Source organism: Centruroides vittatus, unplaced genomic scaffold (genome assembly GCF_030686945.1).
Source record: "Centruroides vittatus isolate TY-2023 unplaced genomic scaffold, ASM3068694v2 contig_417, whole genome shotgun sequence".
In the NCBI taxonomy this organism is placed as follows: Eukaryota; Metazoa; Arthropoda; class Arachnida; order Scorpiones; family Buthidae; genus Centruroides; species Centruroides vittatus.
In genome coordinates this window covers 2,910,741-2,938,172 of record NW_027122227.1, presented here as the reverse complement: position 1 = coordinate 2,938,172, position 27,432 = coordinate 2,910,741, and the positions used below count along the sequence as shown (strand labels likewise).

The window sequence follows — 27,432 nt, the reverse complement described above, 5'->3', positions numbered from 1 at the left end:
TTCAATTCAAAAATATTCCCCTGAAAGATGTTAGATAGAGAACACAACTACTGCTAAAGGAAAAATATGATGTACAGGGGCAGGCCACTACTAATTTCAGGTAACAAGCATATATTTAAAGTTAAACAAGTAAAACAGCAAAGCCATTTTTGGGATGAGACTATGTCTCAGAGAGTGTGAGCAATGCATATACAAATCTTGCACTCATGCCTATTTGTAGAAACAGTCTCAGCATTTCGTATTTTCTTTTGACCCGGTTCTCGGTCCCGACTACCTACAAGTCTGGTTTATTTTATGTGCACATCATGATTTGGGCACCAAATACTCTGTGCCAAATTGCAACTCCTGACATGTACTCCTTTATATCTCTAAGGTGTGCAGCCATTGACATCAGTGCGATTTTAGAGACAAGACACAGTCTTGTCAATAAATTAAAAATTGCAGCCCAGCATTGTGATGATGTCACAATAAATAATTGCTTGCTTCTGATCAAGATCCCTTGCCAAAAATCCCACCTTGACATTTCTGCTAAATTCAAAATGAGCTATGGCTATTGTTCAAAATGATTTTAGATATATAAAAGTTTGCAGCAGATGGATACCAAAGGAGATGAAGTCAGATCACAATCTTGTATGCATAACAATGACTCATGTTCAATTTGACACAGACGTAATCAATTATGATTCTCTGGAACTTCTTAATTCTGGGACAGCACTTTGTGTCTATCACAACAGTTTTTGATTGATCCAGTCAATTCTCACCACAGACAAAGCACTTATCCTCCTCAAATCTCTGGATTTATTGGCTTAAACAACTGTCTCATACTGAGCCACTATCCCATGATAAATTTCACTCATTTTCATACTTTCAAACCATAAAAAAAATATATAACACTTTTCTACTCCTTAGTGCATTCTGACAGCTGAGAGATCTCTGATATATGACATTGTGCATGTATACAATGGGCATAGCAAGACTGCCAACACAAATAGATAATATATGCTCATATAACTGTTTTGTAATATCATCTATAAGATTTCAAGAAAACATCAATTTCATGTCCATTATACTACAATTGCCTGTAATTAATGACTTTTCCTCATATTTACATATATTAATAAAACTAATACCTATAAAAAAAAAACAAAAACAATAGCTTCAATAATGACTCCACTTTGTCTTTTATGCATTAAAATGTATAATCATTTTTGGAATATTCATGTGTGCCTGAATTTAAATTTTCAATTTGAACCCTAAAGAATGGAAATATGCTTTTTATTGAAAATAAATCTGTAGAATAAAAAATTTGAACATAATAATAAAATATAGCATTTATCTACATCTGTTAAATTTTTTATGATTACAAATTCTATATTACATTAGGCCTATATTGTAGAATTTCAAGCTTCAATTAAATACTAAAAGAAATTCAAACATTTAATTATAGATATATTCATATTTTATTCAAAAGAGAAAATTTTCTTATTTCGATAGAAAGAAACAAATTTTTCCTTTTTTTGATTTAATATAAATATAAATATGTTCATTATATACATGTGTTATAATAATTATGTGCTGATTAAGAATTTAAATTGATCTATCAGTTTATAAATACATTGTAAATAAAATTTATCAAATTCCATGTCACTTCAATCCCTATCATGGAGTAATGAATCTTAGTCAATTTTATCTCAGAATAACATTTTTTTTTCTTTTCAAAATAAAGCAAACCTGTTTCATTTTATATAGAGAGGTTCACTGATTTAACATTATCATTCAATACAAATGACTGAAATTGTAAACAAGGTCAACATGACATAAAATACACATCCATCAGATTATGTATCTGAGAAAAACTTGCAATTCTTTTAAAATATAAACTATCAAAATCTTTAAACATAATATATACTGTAACTGAAACATAGCAACTAAATAAATAATAATTAAAACTTATTATATACAGTAAGTATACATTTACTATATGTTCATAGAAATTATGAAACACACACACACACATACATATATTATTATAATTTATTTAAATTATTAATATATTACTCTTTTATTTCAATTTAGAACTTAATAATTTGATTTTTGTTTTTATTTTTATTAATAATAATTGTTGAAATTAAAATGACTAATGATGCATATTAAAATAATAATAATGATGATGATGATTATGGAATAATTTTTTGATTTCATATTGGACATACGAGGGGTGTTCAAAAGTATTGGACCTTTATTTTTCCCACATAAACTGATCCCGTGCAGGAAGTCTCCTTCAGTGGAGATGTTAAGGGGACAGTCATGTGCAGTCCCGAATTTTTTTCCCGCCTGCAGGAAGCGTCAGTTGCTGGCTATGAGTGAGGACAAGTAGTGAGTGCTCGTTGGATTCCATTAAGTTGGAAAATGAGTGAACAGCACAAGCAGTGATATTGCATCAAATTTTGCCAAAAGCTTGGCGATATTCAAGCGGAAACCATTTGCAAGATTCAACAGGCTTTCGGGGGATGATGCCATGAGCAACACACGAATAAAGGAATGGTACAACTGCTTCAAAGATGTCCGCACATCAGTAGACAGCAAACCGCCTGAACGCGGTTTGCTGTCTACTGATGTGCGGACATCTTTGAAGCAGTTGTACCATTCCTTTATTCGTGTGTTGCTCATGGCATCATCCCCCGAAAGCCTGTTGAATCTTGCAAATGGTTTCCGCTTGAATATCGCCAAGCTTTTGGCAAAATTTGATGCAATATCACTGCTTGTGCTGTTCACTCATTTTCCAACTTAATGGAATCCAACGAGCACTCACTACACATCCTCATTCATAGGCCGACTGCCAGCGACTGACACTTCCTGCAGGCGGGAAAAAATTCAGGACTGCGCATGACTATCCCCTCAACATCTCCACCAAAGGTGGCCTCCTGTGCATCATTGGTTTACGCAGGAAAAATAAAGGTCTGATACTTTTTGAACACCCCTCGTATAGCTTACAATACAAAAAATGTCAACCCTTGGCCTGCAGGCATTTGCAGAATCAAACTTTTCTTTGAAAACAATTTTTAAGATACAGGGTGGCTTTCATATTTTATACTATTTTTGATAAGAGTTATCAATATGCTAAATTTTAAAACTAATACTGTCAAAACACTCCTTTCATTTGTAATGTAAACAATAAAACAAACATAATAGAAACATGTACAGTATTCAGCAATTATAGAACACAATATCAATAATTTAAATTAATGCTTGATTTATTTTTTCATTTTATTTGGATGTTATAATGTGTTTTGTTATTTATACTTATTGTATATAAATTTATATTGAAATTATACAAATCTAAATGTCATTTCTATTGCTATAAATAAGTATTTTTGTTAAAAAATATTAAAAATACATTTTATGATTCTATTTTAATTCCTAACTTTTATATATATGCAGTTGCAATTATTTTATCAATTGCATTTATTAAAACAATATAAAGTCTAGTATGGTATTCACGCCAAGTTTACTATAAATATGAAATATAACTCACTGTGTACGGCGTTATCAAATATTTTTCTTTTCTTTCGAGCACTTTCGACGAATGTATTTCCGTCATCGTCAGGTGAATGAACGATTTTTTTATAGATATTGAACATGAACGTTCGAAACAAAGGAGAACACATACAAAAATTTAAATTTAACGTGTTTTGGCGACATTCAATACAAATCAATACAAATTTTGAAACAATATAATTGTCAAAAGATAAACTATGTGACACAATCTACAAGATCAAAACATATACATCAATATACTTTACATCAGATGGTCTACTGTCATAAGTTGTGTATCTCTTACTAAAACTAACTACTCTTGTTTATTTAGTTAAAAAAAAGTTAAATTCACAGATTTCTAAATTTCATAGTAAATTTGTAAAGTACATAAAGAATTAAATAGTAGCTTTAATTCTTTATAATATATAATTAATGTTAGATATAATATAAGTATGTTGCAAAGACAAATTAACAATATTACAAACTACTTTCAACCCTTTCAAACTGGAATCTATTATTTGTTGAAAAAATAATACAAGAAAAAAGACTAATTTATAAATCAACATGTTTAATTATATCATGTAAGTCTTTAAAACTAAAATTTATATTTTAAATTTCATATTAGTAGTTTCCCTCATAATTCTAGAAATTAATACTGAAACTTAATAAAATTATAAATATGATTTTTACAGTGTAGACAGTTAAATGATCTAAGTCTTATCAAAAGAATTTAAACTTTATTTAATACATATATAAAATTTATATTATCTTCCAGATTCAATTGAATTCTTTTGAAAGGTAAGCACAAAAGATAAATAGCTTTTTTTTAATCTTTACAAATTCCACATTTAACCCTAATCATCTTGTTTCCTCTCCTACATTATCAACTTTAATCTTTTTCCAGTACCTCCTCATTTATCTCTTTTAAACAACAATGGAAGAAAATAGATTATTTTTCTTATGTCACCACTGATATAAGAAAAATAATGCAATTTAGTACGTAATTTTAAAATCGTTACAGTCCTAGGTCTAGAAATATTTTTTTCCTTTCAATAAAAAAAAAAAAAGACTATTTTTGGGATTGAATCAGGATCATTTTTAGTAAAAAATTAGTTTTTCTAGCTGAAACTAATGTCTTTTCATTATATGTTTAGCTATATATACCAAGCTTTTCTTTATTGTATATTCATATTTCAATTTGTTTGCTAAAATATATTAAGTTTTATTTATACAATACAAGCAATGTAAGAAATATTAAAAAGTTTCAATAATTCCAAATAAGATTTCTTATTATAATGATTTTCTTAACTTTTAGTGTAACAAAAATTAATATTCAATTCCTACTATTCCTAAAATTATTCTTATCAGTTCATTAAACAAATAATAATAATTAGAAAATATTTTCTGATTACTTTTTAAATACATATAAATACTTCTTCAAAAAATAAACTAGAAATTCCGAATGAAACAAAGAAATTTTCAGCTTGTAAAATATCAAGAAAAATATGTGTTTAACAAGAAAAAACAATTCCATTTTCTTAAACATATTTATATAGACTATTAATATTAAAATAATAATAATATAAGTAATATTTAATTAAAAATGTTACTTAAAATAGCAAAAATTACTACATTTAAGCAAATGTTATTTAATGATAGTTCATTAAGTAAATGACTTTAATTATAACACTAGTTTCTAAAATTGCTAAATGTAAAAATTTATAATTTAAAATAATTTAATTATTTTGATTCAACAAAAATTTTTTATTTGCTGTTTAAAAATTTCATTACAGTGAAATTCCATTAATTCAGCTCTGGTATGCCTGCAAACTTGATAAGGCAGCATGTCAAGCTTGTTGTTGGGGTTATCGGTGCACTGGTTAGGTCCAGAGTTAAGATTTTCATGTAAAAAACATTCAAAATGTGGTGCAGTTCTTGGAAAGGGATGAGAATTTTCCTTTAGAGATGACAAACGTCAATAAGACATAATGGTATACTAGGTAAAAACCAGTTATCTACTGAATGATTTTTCTAAAGACATTAGTGCACAGGTTTGATATGAAAAGCAGAAATATTTAGCACACTTGGAATCAATAATTACGACGGAAACAACTACGGTATATTACCATTCATGTACGTCTGTCTAAAGCACAAAGTAAGAATAGTGTGTTCTTGTTTCAAGCCAATTGAGGAATAGCCTGGGAAAATGGAAATGGTGTTTAAATAATCATAAAAAGGAGATTTTTACAGTTTTACATGAGAAGATATGTAAAATTGTGTCCAGGAAATCAAAAAACCAGAAAAATTCCCCCATCCAATAAGCTGACATATTCGATAACCCAGCACAATGTCAGTCCTGACAATGCTGGGTTAACAGAATGTCACTGTACTACAAAATACAACTACAAAAGTACTACACTGTACTTCTTTGAGTGATTTATGTAATATATCATACATATGTTTCTGCAATAACATAAGAATATTGCAGAAAAATTTGTGTGTTAAATATTTATTAGTTTTATATGATAATACTTTTTGTAATTTTCAAGAAAATCCAAATCAAAGGCTTTTTGTTAATTAAGAATGAAATAATCTGAATACTGTGTTGTAAGATATATTTACAAACTAGAACTGTTTATTTTTTATAGAAAAGGAATCAGTTAACAGAGAATATGTCTTCAATTATATAGAGCCTAAAAATGTTTTCTTCAATATTTGAAAGTATGTAATTATCAAATACCATTCATTAATTTAAATTTGGCAGATAAAAACTTTCAGTTTGTGTCGATGATTAAATTTACCATTTTAGTTATTTTTTTTAATCAAAGATTATGAGTGTGGTTCTGATCATTTTTCTAGTAAAAAAATATTTGATTAAATTATTTTAGATTTGGCTTGGTCATGAACTTTTTATTATAATATTAAATGATAAGTGTAACCCAGTAAAAGTATAAAATTAACATCAAAAACTTGGTTATATAAACTGTGTATTAAAATAATAGGTTTTAAAATAAACAATTTATAAAATTTAGTTTGAAATATCTAGACTGGAGTAATTTCATAAAAAGCATGTAAATTTACTCCAATTTATTACATAAAAAATTGGAGTAATTTTAGATATTTTATTATTGTTACAAAATTAGTCTAGATATATAATTGAATACATTCATAAGTAAATATTTGATAACTGTCATAAAAAAAAAGGAAAGATAACAACTTACAAAAGAGTCTTAACGGTTTTTCCCATATTAATATTTTTGAAGCTCAGATCAAAAACAAAGTCATACCAAACTGATAAACACATTCTAAAATCTAAAAATTTTCTGGATTATAACATAACATGACAACATGTTTTTCTCTCTTCTATAAAGCTTACACTCCATACATTTAATTAACAAAAACATTTATTAATTGTTTGTTTTGTAAGATTAATTGTATTAATACAGCTACAATTAATCTTACAAAACAAGCAATTAATAAATTTTTCTTGTTACTCGTTCATGAATAACAAGAAAAATTTATTAATTGTATGTTTTCAATGATTTATAATCTCCTGCTTTTGAATTGTAATGTAACAATAATGCTATTTTAAATATAAACTGCATTATCTTTACTATTAAATTATAATCATAAGTTTGCCAAAGTTAGTGCAAAATTCGAATTTGACCAATACATCTGAATTTACATTCTTCTTAAAATAACATCATTTATCTACCAAATAATGTTATTTTTAACAATAGTTCCCGATATAATAAATTTTCACAGCTAATATTGATATCCAATTTCAAATATTATACTTTTTTAAAATAGCTTCCTATGCAATTATTTGATTTAAAAAAAAAAAAAAAAAGATTCTATTCTAAAAGTAACAATTTATAGATTGAATGTTCTCAGTTATCTCCAGATTCAGGATCCTATAAAAGTATTATTAAATAAATTGTTATACAACAATAAATTTATAAAGACAGAAGCAACAATAAAAAAAGTCAAAAAATAATTATCTGCTATATTTAAACATTAAAAACAAAAGACAAAACCATAAGAAATATTATAGTAGTAGTAATATTAAATATAATAATAAAGATCTGTAAAAAGTGTTTTAAAAAATTATAATAATAAATAATTTAATTAAATTGCATACATTTAATGTGTACATTCTCTTGTAAATCCTAGAATAAAATATTATTATTATATACTTTTTTTAATCATAAGTCAAAAGGTAATATTTTTAACTTAAAAAAAAAAGCACATGACATATATCATGAAATTTTTTATAGCATTATTATTGTGATTATTTTTAATATATTTACTAACAATTATGTTTATAAATTTTAGAAAGATATCAATTACTTTAAATGGTATTGTCTTTTATTTACCGTATTTTCCGGCATATAAGACAACCCCCATTAAAGTTAAAATATAGAGTTTGGGATATATTCGCCCTATAAGACGGCACCTGGCGTATAAGATGACCCCCGACTTTTGAGAAGATTTTCCTGGGTTAAAAAGTCGTCTTATATGCCAGAAAATATGGTAATTTTTCATTTAAATACATATGAACACATTTAAATGATATTTAACATAACATTTATTTCCAGACTACATCTTTTACTATTAATTAACCCATTTTATCAGTATAAAAATATAACCTGGGATCATATGTGAAAAAGTTGATTCTTGGACTTTATGAGAGAAAAAATAAAATTAGTCTTTTATTACAAAATTGTGTAATTTGTAATTTTAAAATATGTGAAAAAAAATGTTCAATTTTGTTAAATGTGATTATGCTTCATATATATCTTATTACAGCATTAAAAAAAAATGAATTTAAGTTTTTCGATCAATAAATAAATTTTGATTTTACGGATTTTGTCCACAAGTAACAATATTCTTGATTTTTATTTTAAAATATTTTTATCATAAATTCAATTTTTCACACTTAATCAGATGCCCTGTATATTTACAATGAGAAAAAATTGCAAATAAATCTGTACTACTGACAGATAGTGCAGATAGTATGTTATAAATGTATTGTGATACATAAAAATACTTTTAATAAAGTTTAGTATGTCACCCAGCTACAAATTAATTTAAAAAAAAATCCAAACAACTATAACTTTGATGAAATTGAAAGCTTCAAAAATATTTTTATACATTATAAACTGTCAACTTTAAATTCAATTATACATAGTATATAAATATTAATGATTTCAAAATATAATTAAATATTCTGTAACAATGCTTAGATATATTTATAACTATTTTCTGATTTGATCATTACTCATGCTTATTTCATGAATAAAATATTTTGCTTAAACAACAAAAACGTTCTACGACCACTTATTCCTTCTCTACATCTAATTTAAATTTAATTAGATTTAGCGAAGACAATTTAAATTAAAATTTAATAAATAATGGTTTAAACAGAGATTAATCTTTTAAAACTCGGCTTCAAAATATCGATATGTTTGTTTAACTTTATTTATGCATATCAAATTGTAACCCTCTATATATTTTTAAGTTTTCACAAAATACATAAAACGTACCAGGATAAGTGACATTAATATACCGATATATAAACTTTTCAAATATAAATTACTTCCTCAATAGTATGCAATAAACACTTCACAAGTAATACAGTATTGCCAAAACATCAAAAATAAAAATTTCATTTATACAATTAACAATTTTATTTTAACAGATTAAAGTTACTTTTTCTTTAAATAATGCTCCATTAATGAATTGTCAACCAAAATCATAAGATAAAAAGAATGATGTATTATAAGTTCACATGTATCAGCTAGATTTAATTTCGCTTCTGTAACTAAAAGAAATATTTAAATCGTGATTATAAATTTAATATTTTATTTATAAGTATTATTGAAAATTAATGAATAAAATAGTTTTTACTCGTTTTATTTATAAATAACCAAAAGATTTATATGAATATATAAACATTCATTCACAGATTAAAACAAGGAAAAAACTAATCTTGCAAGAAATTCAAATGCCATTTTTTAAATTAATTCCAAAATTTATTGGTTAACTTATCTAGTAACTTATTTATTTAATCAGAGATTGCAAAATAAACAAAACTACCTAAGCATTGTTTTTAACAGGTAACAGATAATCCTATAAATCGCAAACATTAAAACTACATAAATTTAATTTTTTTTATGCGTATGATCAGTATCATTATTAAATAACAAAAATAATGTGTATGACAAAATTATTTAATTAAAGTGAAATTACTTCAGTAAAATTAAATATTGTTTTACTCTCAATGGTTTCAATCTAAAATGAAGGAACAACAAGTTTGATTTATTTTTTTATTTAAATAGTATAATAGTAAAATAAGATAAATGGTCGTTAGCTCGACTTTGGCTCACCTTCATCTCGGAATCCAATACCACTGTCGCTGTTGCTACTATTGCTGCTGGTATTACTAGGTTGAGGTGACATGTGAAGATGAAAATCCACCATTCCTGATGCAGCATCGACACTGATTGCCAATCTGTTTCTGTATAAACTTACTATAGCTTGAAGAATCGAATCTGCAGATTCTGGAAATTCTCTGCATTTATTAGTTACGGGATCTGGTGTGCAACTTATCCGAAATGCTTTGGCACGCTTAATATGTTGATGATGAAGCAACAATTTAGTGTCAACCATAAAAACATGACATGAACTGCTAACAGATACTGGTCCTTCATGACTTCCTTCACTCATTTCATCACTACTTGTTCCATGACTTGTCACTAATCCAAAGAATTTCTTATCGTCAGCATAAACACCACTAAATGTTATCTTTTCTGCCGGGAATTCTGCTAAGGTCAATCCGTGTGGATTAGTAAGCACAACACTTTCGGGATAAACACAAAGTAAAACTAAAGTGTGAACTTTCTTTTCGATACGAAGTCTTCTAATACAACTTCTTATTGTTTGCAAACGTGAACTCGGAAGTTGTGGCTCTTTGGGCATTTCAATTGTTCCCAAGTAACCAACAACTGCTTTTAAGATCACCGAATCGTTTGGTTCTTCATTTTCTTCATTTTGTACTTGGCGGAAGAAATTTGACGGATAGAGAATGTCATTTAAATCCTGCTCGGTAAAAATTGAATTAAATACTTCGTTCGTAGAACAAGGAGAATTTATATGAACACTATGATTTCGATTTTTATGTTGTTTTTGTTCCTTTTTTTTCACAATGTTTACTTGTTGTTTCTGTTTTAAAATATGAGCATTCTCTCTATTGGACGGCTTAGCAGAAGTAACTCTATTGTTCGTTTCTTGTAATCTCTGTTGTAAAATTAAATCTAACAGAGCCTTATTCGATCGACCGGTTAATGGCAGTAACGTTTCTGCGGACGGACACTTCTGGTCCTGAGACCGTTTATGCATTTCGGCTTCGACTTTACTTCCCTGAATATGATCCACGAACAAGGCACCGGTCTGAAGATCGTGAACGACCTTCTCGGCACGACAAACATTCAGCTGCTGTCTATTTCTCATTCTGTGGGGATATTTCGGACGGCTTCTGGCGACGGTGACAAATTCCTCCTCGGAAGAATCCGAATAGTAATTTTCCGCAATCTGCAGCTTAAGCAATCCGGTCGAACTCCCGATCAGTCTCACCACGTCGTCGTGAGGTACTTTGGAAACGTTCTGTCCGTTCACGGCAATCAGAAAATCTCCGGGTCTGAGTCCGGCTTTCTCGGCCGGACTGTTGCTAACTATACAACTCAGTATGCAGGGGGCCTGTCCGGAAATGGTGAATCCGAATCCGTTCTTTCCCCGCACGATCTCCACCGTCCTCACTCCGTAACTCGGACGCTTCTTTCGTCTTCTGTGTTGATGCATTTTGTTAGATATTACTGGCGACATTAAGTGTATTCCTTATGTAATAAATAAAGCATCCTGAAATAGATTACAAAATAAAAACACATTACTATAAAATCAATTAAGTACAGATATATATTAGCATATATTATAAAATCAATTAAACTACAACACAATTAGCATTTAAAAAATACTAGAAACCTACACTTAGTTTAATAATAAACGGTCGACCGAGTTCGGTTACATTAAACAAGTTTGAGTTTACGGAAACTACTTGATAGTAAATACCTAACGTATTTTATTCAGAATTGTTCCTGCTTCGAATAATGGTTCAATTTTCCTACCTGAATACGATTAAAAGTGGAGGTCGAACTTTTAAAAATGTTTTTCCATTACGATCCGACGGGACAAAGCGTGCATTCCGCCTTTTTTTAATTTACGGGATTTGTCAGTACGAGTTAACATAGGCCGATTTTTTTTTTAGAATTTTCGAACGGTTACCCTTACACAGTCGAAATAGGATAAGAGTTTAAAAGCCTCCCATCTGTGGCAATGCACCGAAGAATGTGAACTATTCGATGCCCACTGGCTGGAAGTACAAAATGGATGACCGTTTGGGTCACGTGGACGGAAAGCGAAGTAATCATTGGTCGACACCTCATCGCACCTGGTCTACTGATGAGTTCTATACTAAGTGCAGATGTTAAAATTCGCTTTCGTTCTCAACGATCTGCAACGAACTTTATGAATTGTTATCTTTATAAAGTTTGGTATATTCAGTAAAGTATCTTTTAACGTTGTTACTTTAACATTAAATACTATTTCCGATCGGTGTATCGCCTCGCCAGTTAAAGACTGGCTACACATAATAAATCAGTTCGCAACTTACTCTGACTCATAAAACTAGCTGCAAATTCGATACGTGTATAATGATCTTCAAACGTTTAGCGAATATCGATTGTTATCTTGTACGCTATCATTTAAAACTTCGATTTTTTTAAATAAGATATAATACGGTAAAAGCAAACTTCATATTTATCTGATTGTCTCCGTATACTACGTGATATTGTTTGTTTCCATTCATTATTCCTCGGGCAATTTTATATATTACATTCCTACTCGCGTACAGAAATGTAAAGGTTATTCTATAATTTTCTGGTCCGTGTTCTCTATTAAAACGAAAAATAAATAAATAAAAAGGAAATGATAGCGATTGATGTAGAGACATACCTGACACGGAAGAGTTTGAAAAGGTGTAATTTAATCTCTCATTACCTCTGTTTTAACGGGACAGAATGTAATAAAATGTGACCTATATTTTTAAAATGTATATTTGATCGGGTAAATCGTTTTAGATTGAGTTTCGTAACTTATCATTCTGTGAATTTTATTTTTTTATTTTACTGCACTACTTACGTGCGCATTCCTGACAACTATAAATGGGTGGGTGCGAAAATTGTTTCTCATTCGTTTATTTTGTTGTTTCGTTCAACAGCAAAAGTATGTTCAGAATTTAGTTAATATTCTCCACGTTATTGGGTAATTGTATGCAGGTTAAAAATAAAAATAATAATAATAATTTTTAATTTGTTAGACGCCGAAAATAATATTAATCAGAAAAACTTTTATTATGTATTGTTTTCTTCGTTACTTTACAGTTGAGCACATTTCTTGTCATTTTTAATTAGCAACTCGTTGATAATATAAATTTATAAAACTATATACTGCAAATTATTCACGTTTAACAAATTTCTAACTCGTCAAGGTTATAGCTTTTCTTAAGATTAATGGGCTTTCCCTACATACTTGTCAACCTTATTTTCATCCGGTATACAAAATAGATAAATTTATAAGATTACTATTTTAAAATTTGAATAATAGACTAAATATCGGTAAAGTTTTTCAGATTTAAAGTTCTAAAAAAAAAATAATAATTTTAAAAGAGCAATTGGGCTTTTTTATTTATTTTATATTATAATTTTTCTTAATTAAACTCTTATAAAATGAAAACTATTTAAAAACTAATTTACATATAATATATTTTTTTCTTATAAATATAATTATTAAACAAGATATTAGGTGAGTAGATCACCTGTTTGAATTCATTGGAATGCCCTAAAAACCAGTAAATAAATAAATTAACGTTGATTGGGGATTGAGTAGCATTAAGGCTACTCAGTCCCAATCAAAATTTAATCAGTTATAGATGTTAATTAATTTTTCTGATTAAATAAATTTAATTTTTTTAAAGATCTACTTAACTTATTGTTTAATTACGATATTATTATAAAATGAGATAAATAAATTTTAAGTAATTAAACTGATTTAAATATTTTTATTCAACAATTTGAAAATTATTGCTCACTTTATTTGTGTTAAGTCTAATCAACCGTTTCATTTTAAAATCATGAATATCTTTGAATATATAAATATTTAAATTTCGTATTAATGAATATAACTTAATCTTCTTATAGTTAGATCTGCAATAAAATAATTTTATTAAAGGTAAATTTTGGGCCATAAACTTTGGAGGTTTATGGCTCAAAATCCATCGCTGCAAAAATAAAAATAACGTAGGAAATCGTAAACTTTTATACAGTTTTTCTGATCAGTTAAAGAGAAAAATAGTTGATCGTAACATTTAAAAGCGCCTTTAAGTTTTAAATTAAGAAATTTAAACGACGTTGAAAAACATTTTAAAGCCATTCTCCTTGTGAAAAATTAACATAGAATCTGCTAGTTAGCAACTTTATAAACCTACTCATTAAATGTTTAATGAAATCAGAGTGTAATAAATCTTTTATTTTTCTTATATATTTATAATTTTTATCATCGAAAAGATAAAACTTTACTATTATAAAATATGAGTATAATAGATTTTAAATTATATATAATTTTTTAAAATAATTTGTATAAAAAAATGAATAATGAAATGAGCATAAGCATCAGCAATGTAGTAAAGCATATGACGAATTTATTTGAATATTTAGGGAAATTAAAATATACGCATAAAAATTATGGCAAATGAATATAGAATAATAAACCAAAACGAAGGGTAACAGTGAAGCATTTTAAATTTTGGGATTTTAATAAATAAATACGAAAAATATAACTAACCAGCAATTATTTATTGTGACATCGTCGCAATGCCGAGCTGCAATTTTTAATCATATTTAATTTAAAATATATGCTCTCCACCTCAAATTACTACTGTAGTGTCTTGCCCCAGTATATTAAACTTTTACTGTTAGCAATAGAGTCATGCCGATCATTTATCTAACTCCTTTCAGGGGAAAAGCTTTGAAGTAAAATAACGGTTTGCATCGGAAGTTCATATATAGTTAATCGGGGTTTCCTATCCTTAAACTTTCTATATTTGGTCTTGATTTTTGTGTACCTAACTCTGTTCTCGAGATTAAGCAAGGACAGACAATTGGAATTTATAGGTCTAGTTTTTTTCAAATTGCAACCCAATAAATAAATAAAACAATGAATTCAAACCGTTGTAAATTATTACTATTAAAAACTTATTTAAAATTATAGTAATCAAATTGTTCTAAATTTTAAAGTTAGTTTTATAAATGGGTTTCCAATCTTTTAGTTCAGTTTTAGGAAAACTTAACATGAATTCAGTTATATATATTGGGTTATATTATCTAGAACCAAACAATGAAAATTTTATGATTCCATTTTATTTTTATTTTCAGATTTTTGTGAACAAAATGATGCCATATTATTACTTTTATTTTGATTTCTATAAAGTAAAATCGTTAACTTAAAAAAGTAATATTTACTTTATGTTAATTTACGAAAATTTTAAAAGAATTACACAACCTATTATATAGGATGCATATAGGATAGAATCTGGATAAGTAAGCCAACCAATGACGTAGTCCGTCTCATATAAAACAAATTATGTTATTCGCTTGCTTATTTTTGACTGCTGATCACCTAGACCAGTGATGGCGAACATTTCAGTCCTCGTGCCATACAGTAGGCATAATTATTTTTAAAGACGTTGCGTGCCGAAGTTTTACACTTCAAATAACGATTTTTAAATAAATGCAATTAATTTAATTAGAATAAATGTAAAGAACTGGTTTAAAAATGTATGACGACATACTAAACTGAATATAAAACAACTAAAAGAATTGAAATTTAACGGTAAAAAGTGTATGAAATCGTATATGATGCCTGCAAGATAATTTCCTCCAATGCGCCATCCTACTTAAACACTTTCATCAACGGAAAAACCAAAATTCAAAGGAGGGCTAACGCAAAAGTTAAAAATATTTGAATAATTAATGAGTACCTTTTATTAACACGTGCAAGACGATTATTTTGCTGATGGTGGAATAAACCATTTTTACCATCATGAATTTTTTAAAGCAATGGTTTGAAGTTCGAACATATAAATCCTAATTTTAATAATCCCCTTTGATCCGTTCATTACTTCGTAGTATTTCTATCGTAATAATGAAAAATTACATACAAGAAAATCATATCCATGTTTTATTGTAATTTGTAGGTTTGTATAGGCCAGGGGTGGGCAAGCAAGAGTTCAGTGGGAGCCAAAATGTAGGTTTTGCAAAATGCGTGGGCCGCAGTTCTGTACTGTTGTGACGGATAGTATGGTAAGGCGCGCGATTTTATTATATAATATAAATATAATATAAAACAAATATTGAATTTTTTTAATAAACATATTTTCACAAAATTATAAAAATAAAATTGTAAAAATAATAATAATAAACAGAAATTAACACTTTCAGCAAGAGCCGCATGTACCTCAAAAAGAGCCGCATGCGGCTCTTTGCCCATGTCTGGTATAAGCCTATATACATTCGTAGCTAAATCTAAAAGACCTAAATACATATATATATATATATATACATACAAGCCATCGAGAGGGGAGAACTGAGAATTTTTCCTTAGGTCGTAAGTTTTCTTTGGCCCTAGGAAAAATTGATTCCTACCCCTATAAAATTAACGTTACAGTGGGTGATCGGTTAACGAACAGTTCGGATAACGAACAAAGTAACAAGGTCTTGGAACGGATTATGTTCGTTAACCGATCACCCACTGTATTTTTATAAACAAAAGGCAAAAAAGGATCCGTAGTAGAGCGGGTCTCGTTACTTTTTATTAATAAAGAAACACTCTACGCGTTTCATTTGTTCGAAAAATAAAACGCAGTCTTAAAGATATTTTCTGTTAGTAAAAAGAACGTTAATTTTATAGAGACAGGAATCACTATGGCACCATAAGTATTTTCGGGACAGGAGAAAAGTTGCTAACTCCTCTCTCTCGATGGTCCTGTATACAATCAAAATAGTGTTTAGGAAAAAAATATATTTTTATTATCGTTATATTTTATTTATTTCTTTTTAATTTTTGGTTAAGGGGACATGTTTCGCAGTGGCGTAGCGAACACAATTGGCGCCCGGGGCACGACACTTTATTGGCGCCCCCCTCCCTTCTCCAGAAACACATATAGTTTATCTTGGAGATCATTTGTGCGCCTCTCTGCGAGTGGAGCTCGGGGCATGATACACACCCTTGCACCCCCCTCGCTACGCCACTGATGTTTCGTTTGCTTCTACTGATTACACTTCGGTTATTATCAGCGTCGGACCGGAATATAATATGTTATATCAATTTTACAGAGCATTAGCAGTGTTTTTGGCGCTCTTGGCAATACATTAGTTTTTTAGTCCATGGCGCATAAATGTTTGAGAGGCATGAGGGGCTCTTGATGCCTCTCACGCCGCGCAAATACCACCAATGTATTGCTACCGCTCTGCAAATATTCTATCACTGGTCGGATGGCTGAAGCAGTTAAGGCGTAGGTCTATTGCTCTGACGGACTCGAGATTAAATCTCGGCAATCGAAAAAACACCAGAAATTTTTTGAGGGTGGTCTGTCTTAGATATCCGTTCCTCACCATCAAGCTGTCTCCACTGTAAGCCTGGCCGAATCTACAATGAATTTGAAAAAGGCCCTCTTAGTGCCCTAAAGGGAAAGAGTAAAAACAAATCATAACTGGCTACTGGCCAAGTTGTGATCAGTTATTTTCAAATTGTAAGTTACAAAATACACGTCGTAGTGGGCCCACTAGTGGCCAAGCGGTTCCGTTCCATGAACACTAGGAGTTCGGTCGTGGGTGTACCCCTCGCCAGGACGTGCTGGCCACATGGAGTTTTCTGGGTTTTCTCCACGTCTGTAACGCTTGAATAGAAGCCAGTTTTTTTTAACCTTAAAAAAACCTCCCAGAAGGCATTCCCCTAGGCAGATCGCGTTACCATAACTTAACAAAACAAACAAACACATCGTAGTGGGACGAATGTCAGTTCGAATAGGCGTTCCACGACGAGTAACGTCCAAATCAGGGCCAGTCATATTAAAATCAGGTAATAGACTGTACCGTGAGCCATTTATCTTGTTCGTATAGCAATTTACGGCCTGAATTTGGATGAGAATTTTAAAATTTAATACAATAGACAGCGCTTGTATTGTGTTAATTGATTTCTTTTTCTCACGTAAAATGCAACATATTAAAATTAAAAAATGGCACAGAGTAAACGGCCCACCGGAAAATCGAAAATTTTTCGGTGAGCCAGTCTACCGTAGTTATTGTTAAGCTAAAGAAAAAAACTAAATGAAAAATTTCTTTAAAAGTATTTTAGATATTGTAATAGATATTCCATCGAATCAAAAAACGAGATTAGTATTATAATGGTTCTCAGTAATACAAGAAATTATTTTGCAGTTTCTCAAATAAAAGCGAATATGAATTTTAAATTTGAAAAATAAGTAGATTTTTCAAAATAAAATTGATGATTATAAATATTTCTTACCTGATAATACAAAACAAACTATTTTACCGTCAAAATATTCAGGCTAATTTCATACTTATGAATGTGTTTTGCATACAATTCCTTTTCAATTGTATTCATTTGAAAAATTGCATTGAAAAAATTATGAATAATACTTCTGTCTGTATCCAGACAAAAGACAAACTAAATAGAAAAATTAAATCGATTTAACAAGATAAATTATAATCAGATAATACTGTGTAATTTCCAAAATAATTTTGTTACGATCGATTACATAACTTAAATCTCATAATACAGCAGCTAACACAACTAACAACACCACTGAGTTTGATGTTTAAATTAGTAGAATGTATAGAACTTACAACTGACGTCAGTAAGGAAGTGATGCGGTCCATAATTTTATAAATAGGCCAACAATGCACAAAGCCATCGAGTGAAACACAGAATTATTGTATTCATTCAGAAATACGGAATAGAAAATATTAGAATTTATGAACCATAACTTATTGAAATGTATGAAAGATTGACAATTCATTCAGTGCTTACATATAATACATGATCAGAAAAATGAGGAAAGATTATTATAATACTGTATTTTAAATTTAAGTATTGCATATATTTTTCAATAAAAATGTTTCTTTTATAAATGTAAGCATAGGATCATTCAAGTATTACGTTAGTAATTTATAGGGAAGGGAGAATTTGCTTGTATCTGATGATTGCTGACGATAAAGAAGGGAAGGCGTGTCTTTTATGACGTAAGAGAGTATCCGTCGTTTATTTTTTACTGCAGTGGTCAACATTGTCTGAAAATAATTCCTATATATTTGCGGTTTAAACTTCCAGGTTGATGACATAATTAGGGAAAGAGGATATCTTGATTTCTGATGACTGGCGATGATGGGAAGGAAAGATTATATCAGCAAAAATTCTCTGTTTTGATCAAACAGGAAAAATTTTTTCTGATATAGGTCTAATACTCGAACGATTCCCACTATTAAAAGGCAGGGTGGCTGAGGAGATTCGGGCGTCACCCTAACTCTCTAAGAGACTTGGAATCGCATCCTGTCTCCTGGAGCGGTAGGCTGACGCCAGGCAAGAAACCCCCCCGGAATTTTTCATGGATCATCTGTTCCGAATATGTCAGGCTTTGTTCCTCACTATCCGGTCGCCCTCACTGCCTGGTCGAATCCAAGATAAATACGTGTTCTTTCAGTGTTCATAGGGGGAAAGAACCAAAAGTGAAAATCAAAAACACTATTAAATAAAATATATATTATTAAATAATTTATTATAGAATACATAACACTCAAAATTTTCATAAAAACGTGGCAGATTATAAACATAGCTAGAGTTTATAGGTCTATACAGCAAAAATGGCGAACTTATGTCACCTGGGAGACATGAAATTCAGAATACAGAGACAGTATTTTGTACCTAAAGGATGAAGAAAGCATACTAGCTCAAAAATGAATAAAATGCATATAGTATGGTATCAAAGCCTCCTTTTTATTGTAGTCTTGCTACAATAAAAAGGAGGCATGATTGCATGACGCGCTGATTGCATGCGTTTTGCATCCAGTCAGCGCGAATGTGTTCTTCCTAAATACGAATCACTTTTCTACTGAATTGAGTGTTCTTTGTACTGATCGCAACAAGTCCTCTTCTACAATTTCATGACTGTCTGCTTAAAAATTACATTCTTGTTTAAGTTTTGCACACTAGTGTAGTTCGGTTTATCTAATTTATTTCTCAAACAGCTCTTTTTAATTTGTTTTAATTAAAATATACTGTATTCTTTTCTTTAAAGATAATTATTTGAACTGTATATCTTTGTCGTATGTAATTTTTTTAAAATTAAATACAGACACTCTTTATTTAACGACAGAGTTCCGTTCGTACGACTAGGTCGTTAAGCGAGGTCAATAAACGAGGGGTTTAATTGTTTTATTTATCGTTTATAATGAAATGGTCTGAGGGAAACTCCAACTTGAAAACTGCTTTAATTTGCATCTCACATATTAAAGAATATAAAAATGCTATCAACAAAAATTATTAAAATGTACTGTACCAAAAACATTAAAGTTTATTCATTGAAATTACTCAGATTACTATTTTAGTCATCGGATCCTTCGAAGGGTTGAAGCCAAAATAGTTCCAGATCATCAGAGTTATAAGAAGGATTATCAGGCGCTTCAGAGAGCTCTGATAAGAACGATGATTGCGAAGAAATGGAATTAACTTGTAGGGACGGGAATCCTGCGATCAGCTTTCGAGAATAATCTTGATGTGATATGCTTCGTAAGTTTCCTTTTATTCTTCATAAGTTTTACTACAGCATCATAAAAGTTCATTCATTGCTGTTTCATTTTAATGAACCGTTCAACATTCGTATATTGAACTCCTTTTGTACTTCTTTCCTCTTCTAAATGCTGCTACGCTTCTTCCAACTCTTGCCCTTCCTTCGATTGTTGGCAGCTTCCTCCAGGTGAAGATGTAATCTTGGAGATTATTCTTTCCGCCCTGTCGGCACTAAGGCCTCTTTTTAGTACAGCGGTTCCCAACCAGTGGTCCGCAAGAGCTAAAATATGGTCCGCGAACTTTTATTCGTTTTAAATTATTATTCCCACATTGATACAAACTGAATTTAATTTTTACTAAAAATGTTATGTTTTCTATTATAATAGTACTGTTAAAGCATGTTACTCTTGCGTTTAACGATTACTTATGTTAACAGTTTTGATTAAAGTTTATTTTTAGATTGACACAGTTTATTTTTCTTAAACTTTGTGGTCCCTGCTTACAACAATGAAATCAAAGTGGTCCCTGGTCAGAAAAAGGTTGGGAACCGCTGTTTTAGTAGACCCGTTATGGGAGCGGCCGGATAGCCGAGCGGTCAAGGTTAGCAACCTGCCTCCGTGGGGGACCCGGGATCGAATCCGGACGGGTCGAAAAATCCCCAGGAATTTTTCGGGGGGTGGTTCGTCTGGATATTTTTTTTATTTTTATTTTTTTAACTTTTTCCGCCCTGTGGGCACTAAGAGGGCCTCTTTTAGAAGGCCAATTATAGGGTTCGGCCAGGCCCACAATGGGGCGACCGGGTGGTGAGGGACGGGGCCCGACATATCCGAACAGACCACCCCCGAAAAATTCCTGGAGATTTATCGACCCGTTCGGATTCGATCCCGGGTTCCCCAGAGCGGTAGGCTGCCACCTTCGGCCATCCGGCCGTCGGTCCGTCCGGATATGTCGGTCCCCGTCCCTCACCACCCGGCCGCTCCATTGTGGGCCTGGCCGAACCCATAATGGGCTTGCTATAAGAGACCCTCTTAGTGCCCACAGGGCAGAAAGAGTTAAAAAAAAAGACCCGTTATGGGTTCAATCGAGCCCACAATGGGGCGGCCGAGTGGCCAGGAACGGGGCCCAACATATCCGGATGGATTACCCTCGAAAAATTCCTAAACGTTTATCGATAATCTGTGCCGATTTTAAGGTTATCGTCTTACTTGGAAAATTATTGATGTAATTATTCAAAGTAAATTAATCAAATTAAGCAAATATTGTAAATTATTCAAGAGGTGTTTACGACTGCGTCTGTAAATCGGTCTGGAAACAAACAAACAAACACTGTGATAATAGAGATTTGGGAAAGAAACAAGAATGCATACCTGTAGAAAGAAATGTAAAATATATGCCGCTAAGAAACCATTCCTCTTCCCTCTTCGTCATTAAACTTGAGTTAACGAAAGACTTCGCGAAGAACTTGGAAAACGATGGAAGTGAATTCTTTACTTTCAAGGAGTTTTCCCGAAACCGACAACAGCAAAATTAAAAGAAAAAAATCTTTGTAGTCCTAAAATAAAAAAAAAAAAATCCTTAAAAACGAAAATCTTTGAGTCAAAGCTAAAACCTATCGAATTAGTCGCTCGGCATTCATTCAAAGCTCTGGTGACTGGATTTCTGAGAAATAACCACGATTTTCTAGTGACAGAGTTAATGGTGTTACCATACGACATATCTTACTTCGATATATTTCCACACAACTTGATTGATGCAATCGATGAATAAGGAAACATCAGGCCATTTCTGAAATTAAATTTCTTTAGCAGGGACCAGCCATGCTCAAGAATTATCGTTGAACTCTCAAAAGAGAAAGGAACAGTGAAAATAACAGAGTTCGTTGTACGGCGCCGTATTTTTATAGTATACTCGTATTATTTCCCTACATACTGAAATATACTTGTAACAAATAAATCTTGCGCGATAGAGCATTTTCATGGTCATTTTCGATTTCGGTGCACCCGTTTCTATGCAAGGCAATTTCGGTCCGGAGGAAAGAAAAAGTTTTAATTTGTTTATTAGAATTATAAATAAATCTAAAAAATCTCAAAATAAATTATAATGTTTATTTTGATAAATATCGAATCTTCAAATAGTTAATAGCGAGGTTGAGGCCGAAGTTTTAAACGCGAAAACGTGTACGTCGGACGTTCAGCGCCGTTTTCCTGTAAGCCTAGAGGTTTGACAATGGCGTTTGGAATGTCGAGCATGATTCCACTGACTTTCCAAACGCCATTGTCAAACTTCTAGGCTTACAGGAAAGCGGCGCTGAACGTCCGACGCACACGTTTTCGCGTTTAAAACTGCGGCTTCAACCTCGCTAATATATTTCATATTAAGTTTTATTAAATATAAAAATTTATTTACAATTAAGACAAAATCTGATAAGTTAATAATATAATTTACAAATTTATCGTTATTACGGTATTTAAAAAATAATAATAAATATATGGCTCCATTTTAAAGATAAAAGTAGAATTATGTGGTGGCGCTGCCGTCGATTTGTTTACAGGACACGTGGTGTAGGAGGAAAGCTTGATAGTTGTAACAGGTAAGGAATATGATTAATGATAGTGATTGTATGAAAAACGATTTCGTATAAAAAAAACTTGTTTCTTTCTATTATTAAAACGTAATGAATGGTTAAATATTATATATATTAATTTTTATGTTAGAATATTACTGAAATTATAATGATTTAAAATCATTTTTGATGAACCAATGACACTTATGGAAAAAAAACAAAAAATTGATGATATTATGCAATTGAGTACAATATAAATTTCCCTAACAGATTTGAATTATTTGTTAATGAAAGAATTTACATTTCAAACTTTATAATATTAAATTAAGATTTGTATTTCTTGTAAGACAACCTCACACGAGGGCTGCATAGCCTGTTTTATTCCGTGTTGTTAAGCTTAATCCACAATAGAAATCAGACAGTTTGGGTAAGAGATGGAAAATGACATCCAACTCAAAATGCCCGTGAAATATGATGAGAGTTCTGACTGAATATGATAGATTCAAATCTGGATCTCCCACGAAGGTAAGTGAACTTTTATCGTGAAGTCACTTGACTGTAATGTTAGATCAAAAACTACACGAAATGTAATTTAATAGGAATAATAGTTCAAAAAGATACATTAGTAGAAAATTAAATAACTTTTCTTATAAATTATATAATATTTCAGAAATAATAATGAAGAAACTATATTTTCTTGGACTGATAAATTTAAAACATTATAATTTAAGTACTTCTGAGCTCTCTTGGCTATCTTCAGGACATACAGGAGATCTCAAAAGTGCTTGGATCAAAAACATTTTAACCTCTTGAAGGACATCTTCAAGGTTTTTTTCTGGTGTTCCATCTAGAAAATATTGAAGATGGCCTTCAAGAGATCAAAAATCTTTGTGATTACTTAAAATATTAACTGAAAAAGGTTGGTGTTTTTATTTAAAGCTTTTTATTAATTTATTGTCTGTCTGTCTGATGTCTGTCCAGGTAAAAGTTGCAATTCATCTACTTCCCAATTTTCGATCTAGTTGAAACTTTGTACATGTGTATTGCCAACAACAATACATTTTTTAACAGTTTGCAAACATTTGTAACAATTAGTAAAAAAGTAGTGAATAATTAAAATTTGTAAATAAAACCTGATAGCAATTGGTACTAAGACATGACTGTTATTTGCCATCCTACATGTGGGAACAAACATGAAGACAGAGAATATGATTATCTTGCCAAATAGCTGAAGTACACCTTTAACCTTTAAGAAAATATAAAAAATATACATAAAAGATATTAGCCTTCACTACTTTTATTAACCGTCATATCAGCAATTTTGCAGGCCATAGAAGCTGTCATGTTCAAGGTAGCATCCTATCATTAAAGTAATTGAGAGGACTAATCACTCACTACATTAAATTTAAATGACTTAAAGCTTTTTTTTGAATCAAAACCAATCTCACAGAGAACAATATACATAAAGAATTTTGATAGTTCAGTGTAAGCCAATGTCGACAGAGAAGCGACAGTCTGTCATCAAATCCTTTGTGGATAGCTGTAGGTAGGACAAGGTCCTACCTCTTTTCTTGGCAACGGTTTGGTGGAAACTGCCCACTTTGTCACTGGATTTTATTAAATGAATTATATATACAGGGTGGGCCAGCGAAAACGAAACGGCAGAGTGTTTGTGTTCGTCCAAGCAAATCGCTCAGACAGGTCGATTTTATTCTCGAGGGAACATCTTTTGCAATAAAGTTTTTGCGATTCTGAATGCAACAGACAACAAAAAATTTTAAAAACTCATTTATTTTGTATTAACTAAACAAACATTTATTTCGAAAAAAAATGTTTGTTTAGTTAATATTCAGATTCGCAAAAACTTTATTGCATAAGATGTCCCCTCGAGAGTAAAATCGACCTGTCCGAGCGATTTGCTTGGACGAACACGAACACTCTGCCATTTCGTTTTCGCTGGCCCACCCTGTATATATATATATATACACACAATTCATTTAATAAAAAGTTAATGTAATTATTTTAGCATATTTTGATGAATTAAATTATAATGTTAAGTCTATTAAAACATTCCATATAAAGTTAAATGTGTATGGATAAAGTTATATAAATGACTTCTTCTTACGTAATTGTAAAATACACGAAAAATATATTTTTCTTTTCCCTCTGACTTATGGATATCTTATAACTTCAAAAAATTTTTTTAAAACATTGTATCAACAATGAATAAAAAAGAATTAAAGCATGAACTGTGTATGATTGGACCTCTAGGCGAAATGCATTTAGGAGGTTTATTAATGTAAATAAAAGTTTTCTTTGCAAGTTGATCTCCTTTTTACCTTTTTTAACTTTAATTCTTTTTTATTCATTGTTGATACAATGTTTTAAAAAATTTTTTTGAAGTTATAAGATATCCATAAGTCAGAGGAGAAAGAAAAATATATTTTTTGTGTATTTTACAATTATGTAAGAAGAAGTGAAATAGTCTGACTCCATCGTTTTTATAATTTTTTGTTATATAAATGAATTAGTAATATTATATTTAATTTGCTTGTTTAGTTATGAGTGATTCTTCAGAATCTGAAACAAATTTAGAAGACATCAACATATGGAATGTTAAAAAATTTAAAAAGGATGGTAAAGAAGAAACGGATATTAATAATAAATTAGAAAAATGTAATGAAACTTTTCAAACTGTGAGTAGTATTCTTTAAATATAGTATAATGTTTTTTAATGATGACCACTTGTTTTTATAAATAATTCTTGTTCGGTTAAACCGAACTTTACTATTGACAGAAAATTGATATGAATGAATGTATATGTGTTTTTAATATGTTACATGTATTTTGTAATAACAATAATAATAATAATTTCAGTAAAAACAATACTACTACATGAATGTTCAGTCACCATATATGTATACAAGCAGTAATTATTTTAGTAAAAGAGCACTGCATATATATGTTATTATTATTGTGTTAGGTTATGTGAGATATACTCAGGTGGCTGTGTACTATGCCGGACCAAATTCAAGGCATAGTAACCAAAACAAAAATCAAAGAAGTGTATCAGTGTGTGTCTGTATTCTGGAATTTTCTCACAATATGACATGTATTCAATATAGTGGCCTTCTGTAGTGTGATGTATGTATTTCTATTCAATTGTAATGTGCCCAGGCTTTTGTGTAGTGTGTGTGGTATGACACCTGTAGAGGAGAGAATGACAGGTACAGTACAATAAGCATTCTATCCATCCTCCACAGATGCCTTATTTCCTGGGCAAGTTCTGTGTACTTGCTAATTTTTTCAGTGAATGTATTTTGTACATTGTGGGTGTTTGGAATGATATGTCTATAATGTATGTGATTTTATTGTGTTTGTCAATGAGTGTGATGTCTGGTCTGTTGTGGTAAATTGTTTTATCTGTGATTATGGCTCTGTCATAGTACATTTTGGCGTGTTGTTTTTCAATACTGTCTGTGGAATGTATTTGTAGTATGGTTCATGGATGTCTGCTAATTTGTGTTTCTTTGCAAGCTCTTGAAGTATTATATTTGCTACTTGATTATGTATGTAAATAATCTGTGTGTGCCAAGAGCTTGCAACTGGAAGTGATGTGTTGTATAGTTTCTGGCATGATGTGACATTTTCTGCATGTGTCATTTGTGAGTGTTGTATCTTTGAGTATGTGTTTCTGTAGTTTTTAGTATTTATGACCTGATCCTGTATGGCGATCATGAATCCTTTCGTCTCCCCAAAGAGGCATCCCCGAGCTAACCAGCTGTTTGACGCAGTTTTGTCAACAAAATCCTGGGCCAGGTCATAAGGATGCCTGCCATGGAGTGCCTTTTGAGCCCACAATTGCTTAACAGTGTCTATGCTTCTTATATGTTGTGTCATGTCCAATGTTGTGAGGGTAAATTTAATGGTGTGTTATTCGAGTCTGCTAGAGTTACTGCTTTATGTAACTGTGATGTTTCTTGCTTTTTGTAGAAGAACTCTCGCAATGTCCGTATTTGTTTGTAGTGAAGGTTAACTATGTCAATCAGGCCACGTACACCATCTTTATGTGGAAGGGTTAGTCTTTCTATGGCGGATTTAGGAGGATGTTGTTTATGTTTAGTGAGTGTTGTTTTTGTTTGGAGTTGCTCAAGATCTGTGTGAGTACTGGGATGACATATTGCTTTAACTGTGTGTTTTGCATTTAACTTTGTTCTGAGAATAGCATTTAACCTACTTTGGTATTCTTTAATTAATCTTTGCTTTATTTGTGCATGTTCTGTTAGTTTGGCCTGTTGGAATCCTAAATACTTGTAGAACTCGCCTCTTCCATGAATTCAATAATGTCTCCATTT

General features: G+C 30.6%; 2 protein-coding genes across 4 annotated transcripts in view; one reads left to right on the top strand and one right to left on the bottom strand.

Moving 5' to 3' along the window:
* Positions 1-12,095, bottom strand: part of LOC136976687 (regulator of G-protein signaling loco-like) — a 96,658-nt gene extending 84,563 nt beyond the window's left edge. For 2 of the 3 annotated variants that reach the window (XM_067272049.1, XM_067272051.1), the window contains exons 1-2: positions 11,721-12,095; positions 9,927-11,454 (exon numbers count right to left, since the gene is read on the bottom strand). In XM_067272049.1, the coding sequence (XP_067128150.1) occupies positions 9,927-11,421 (1,495 nt within the window). In that variant the 5' untranslated portion in view covers positions 11,422-11,454; positions 11,721-12,095. The remainder of the gene's footprint in view (positions 1-9,926; positions 11,455-11,720) is intronic. The other variant, XM_067272050.1, reaches the window with a different exon arrangement.
* Positions 12,096-23,020: 10,925 nt separating this feature from the next.
* Positions 23,021-27,432, top strand: part of LOC136976680 (protein FAM204A-like) — a 30,312-nt gene continuing 25,900 nt past the window's right edge. Inside the window, exons 1-2 of the mRNA XM_067272043.1 lie at positions 23,021-23,104; positions 25,637-25,773. Coding sequence (XP_067128144.1) covers positions 25,639-25,773 — 135 coding nt within the window. The 5' untranslated portion in view covers positions 23,021-23,104; positions 25,637-25,638. The remainder of the gene's footprint in view (positions 23,105-25,636; positions 25,774-27,432) is intronic.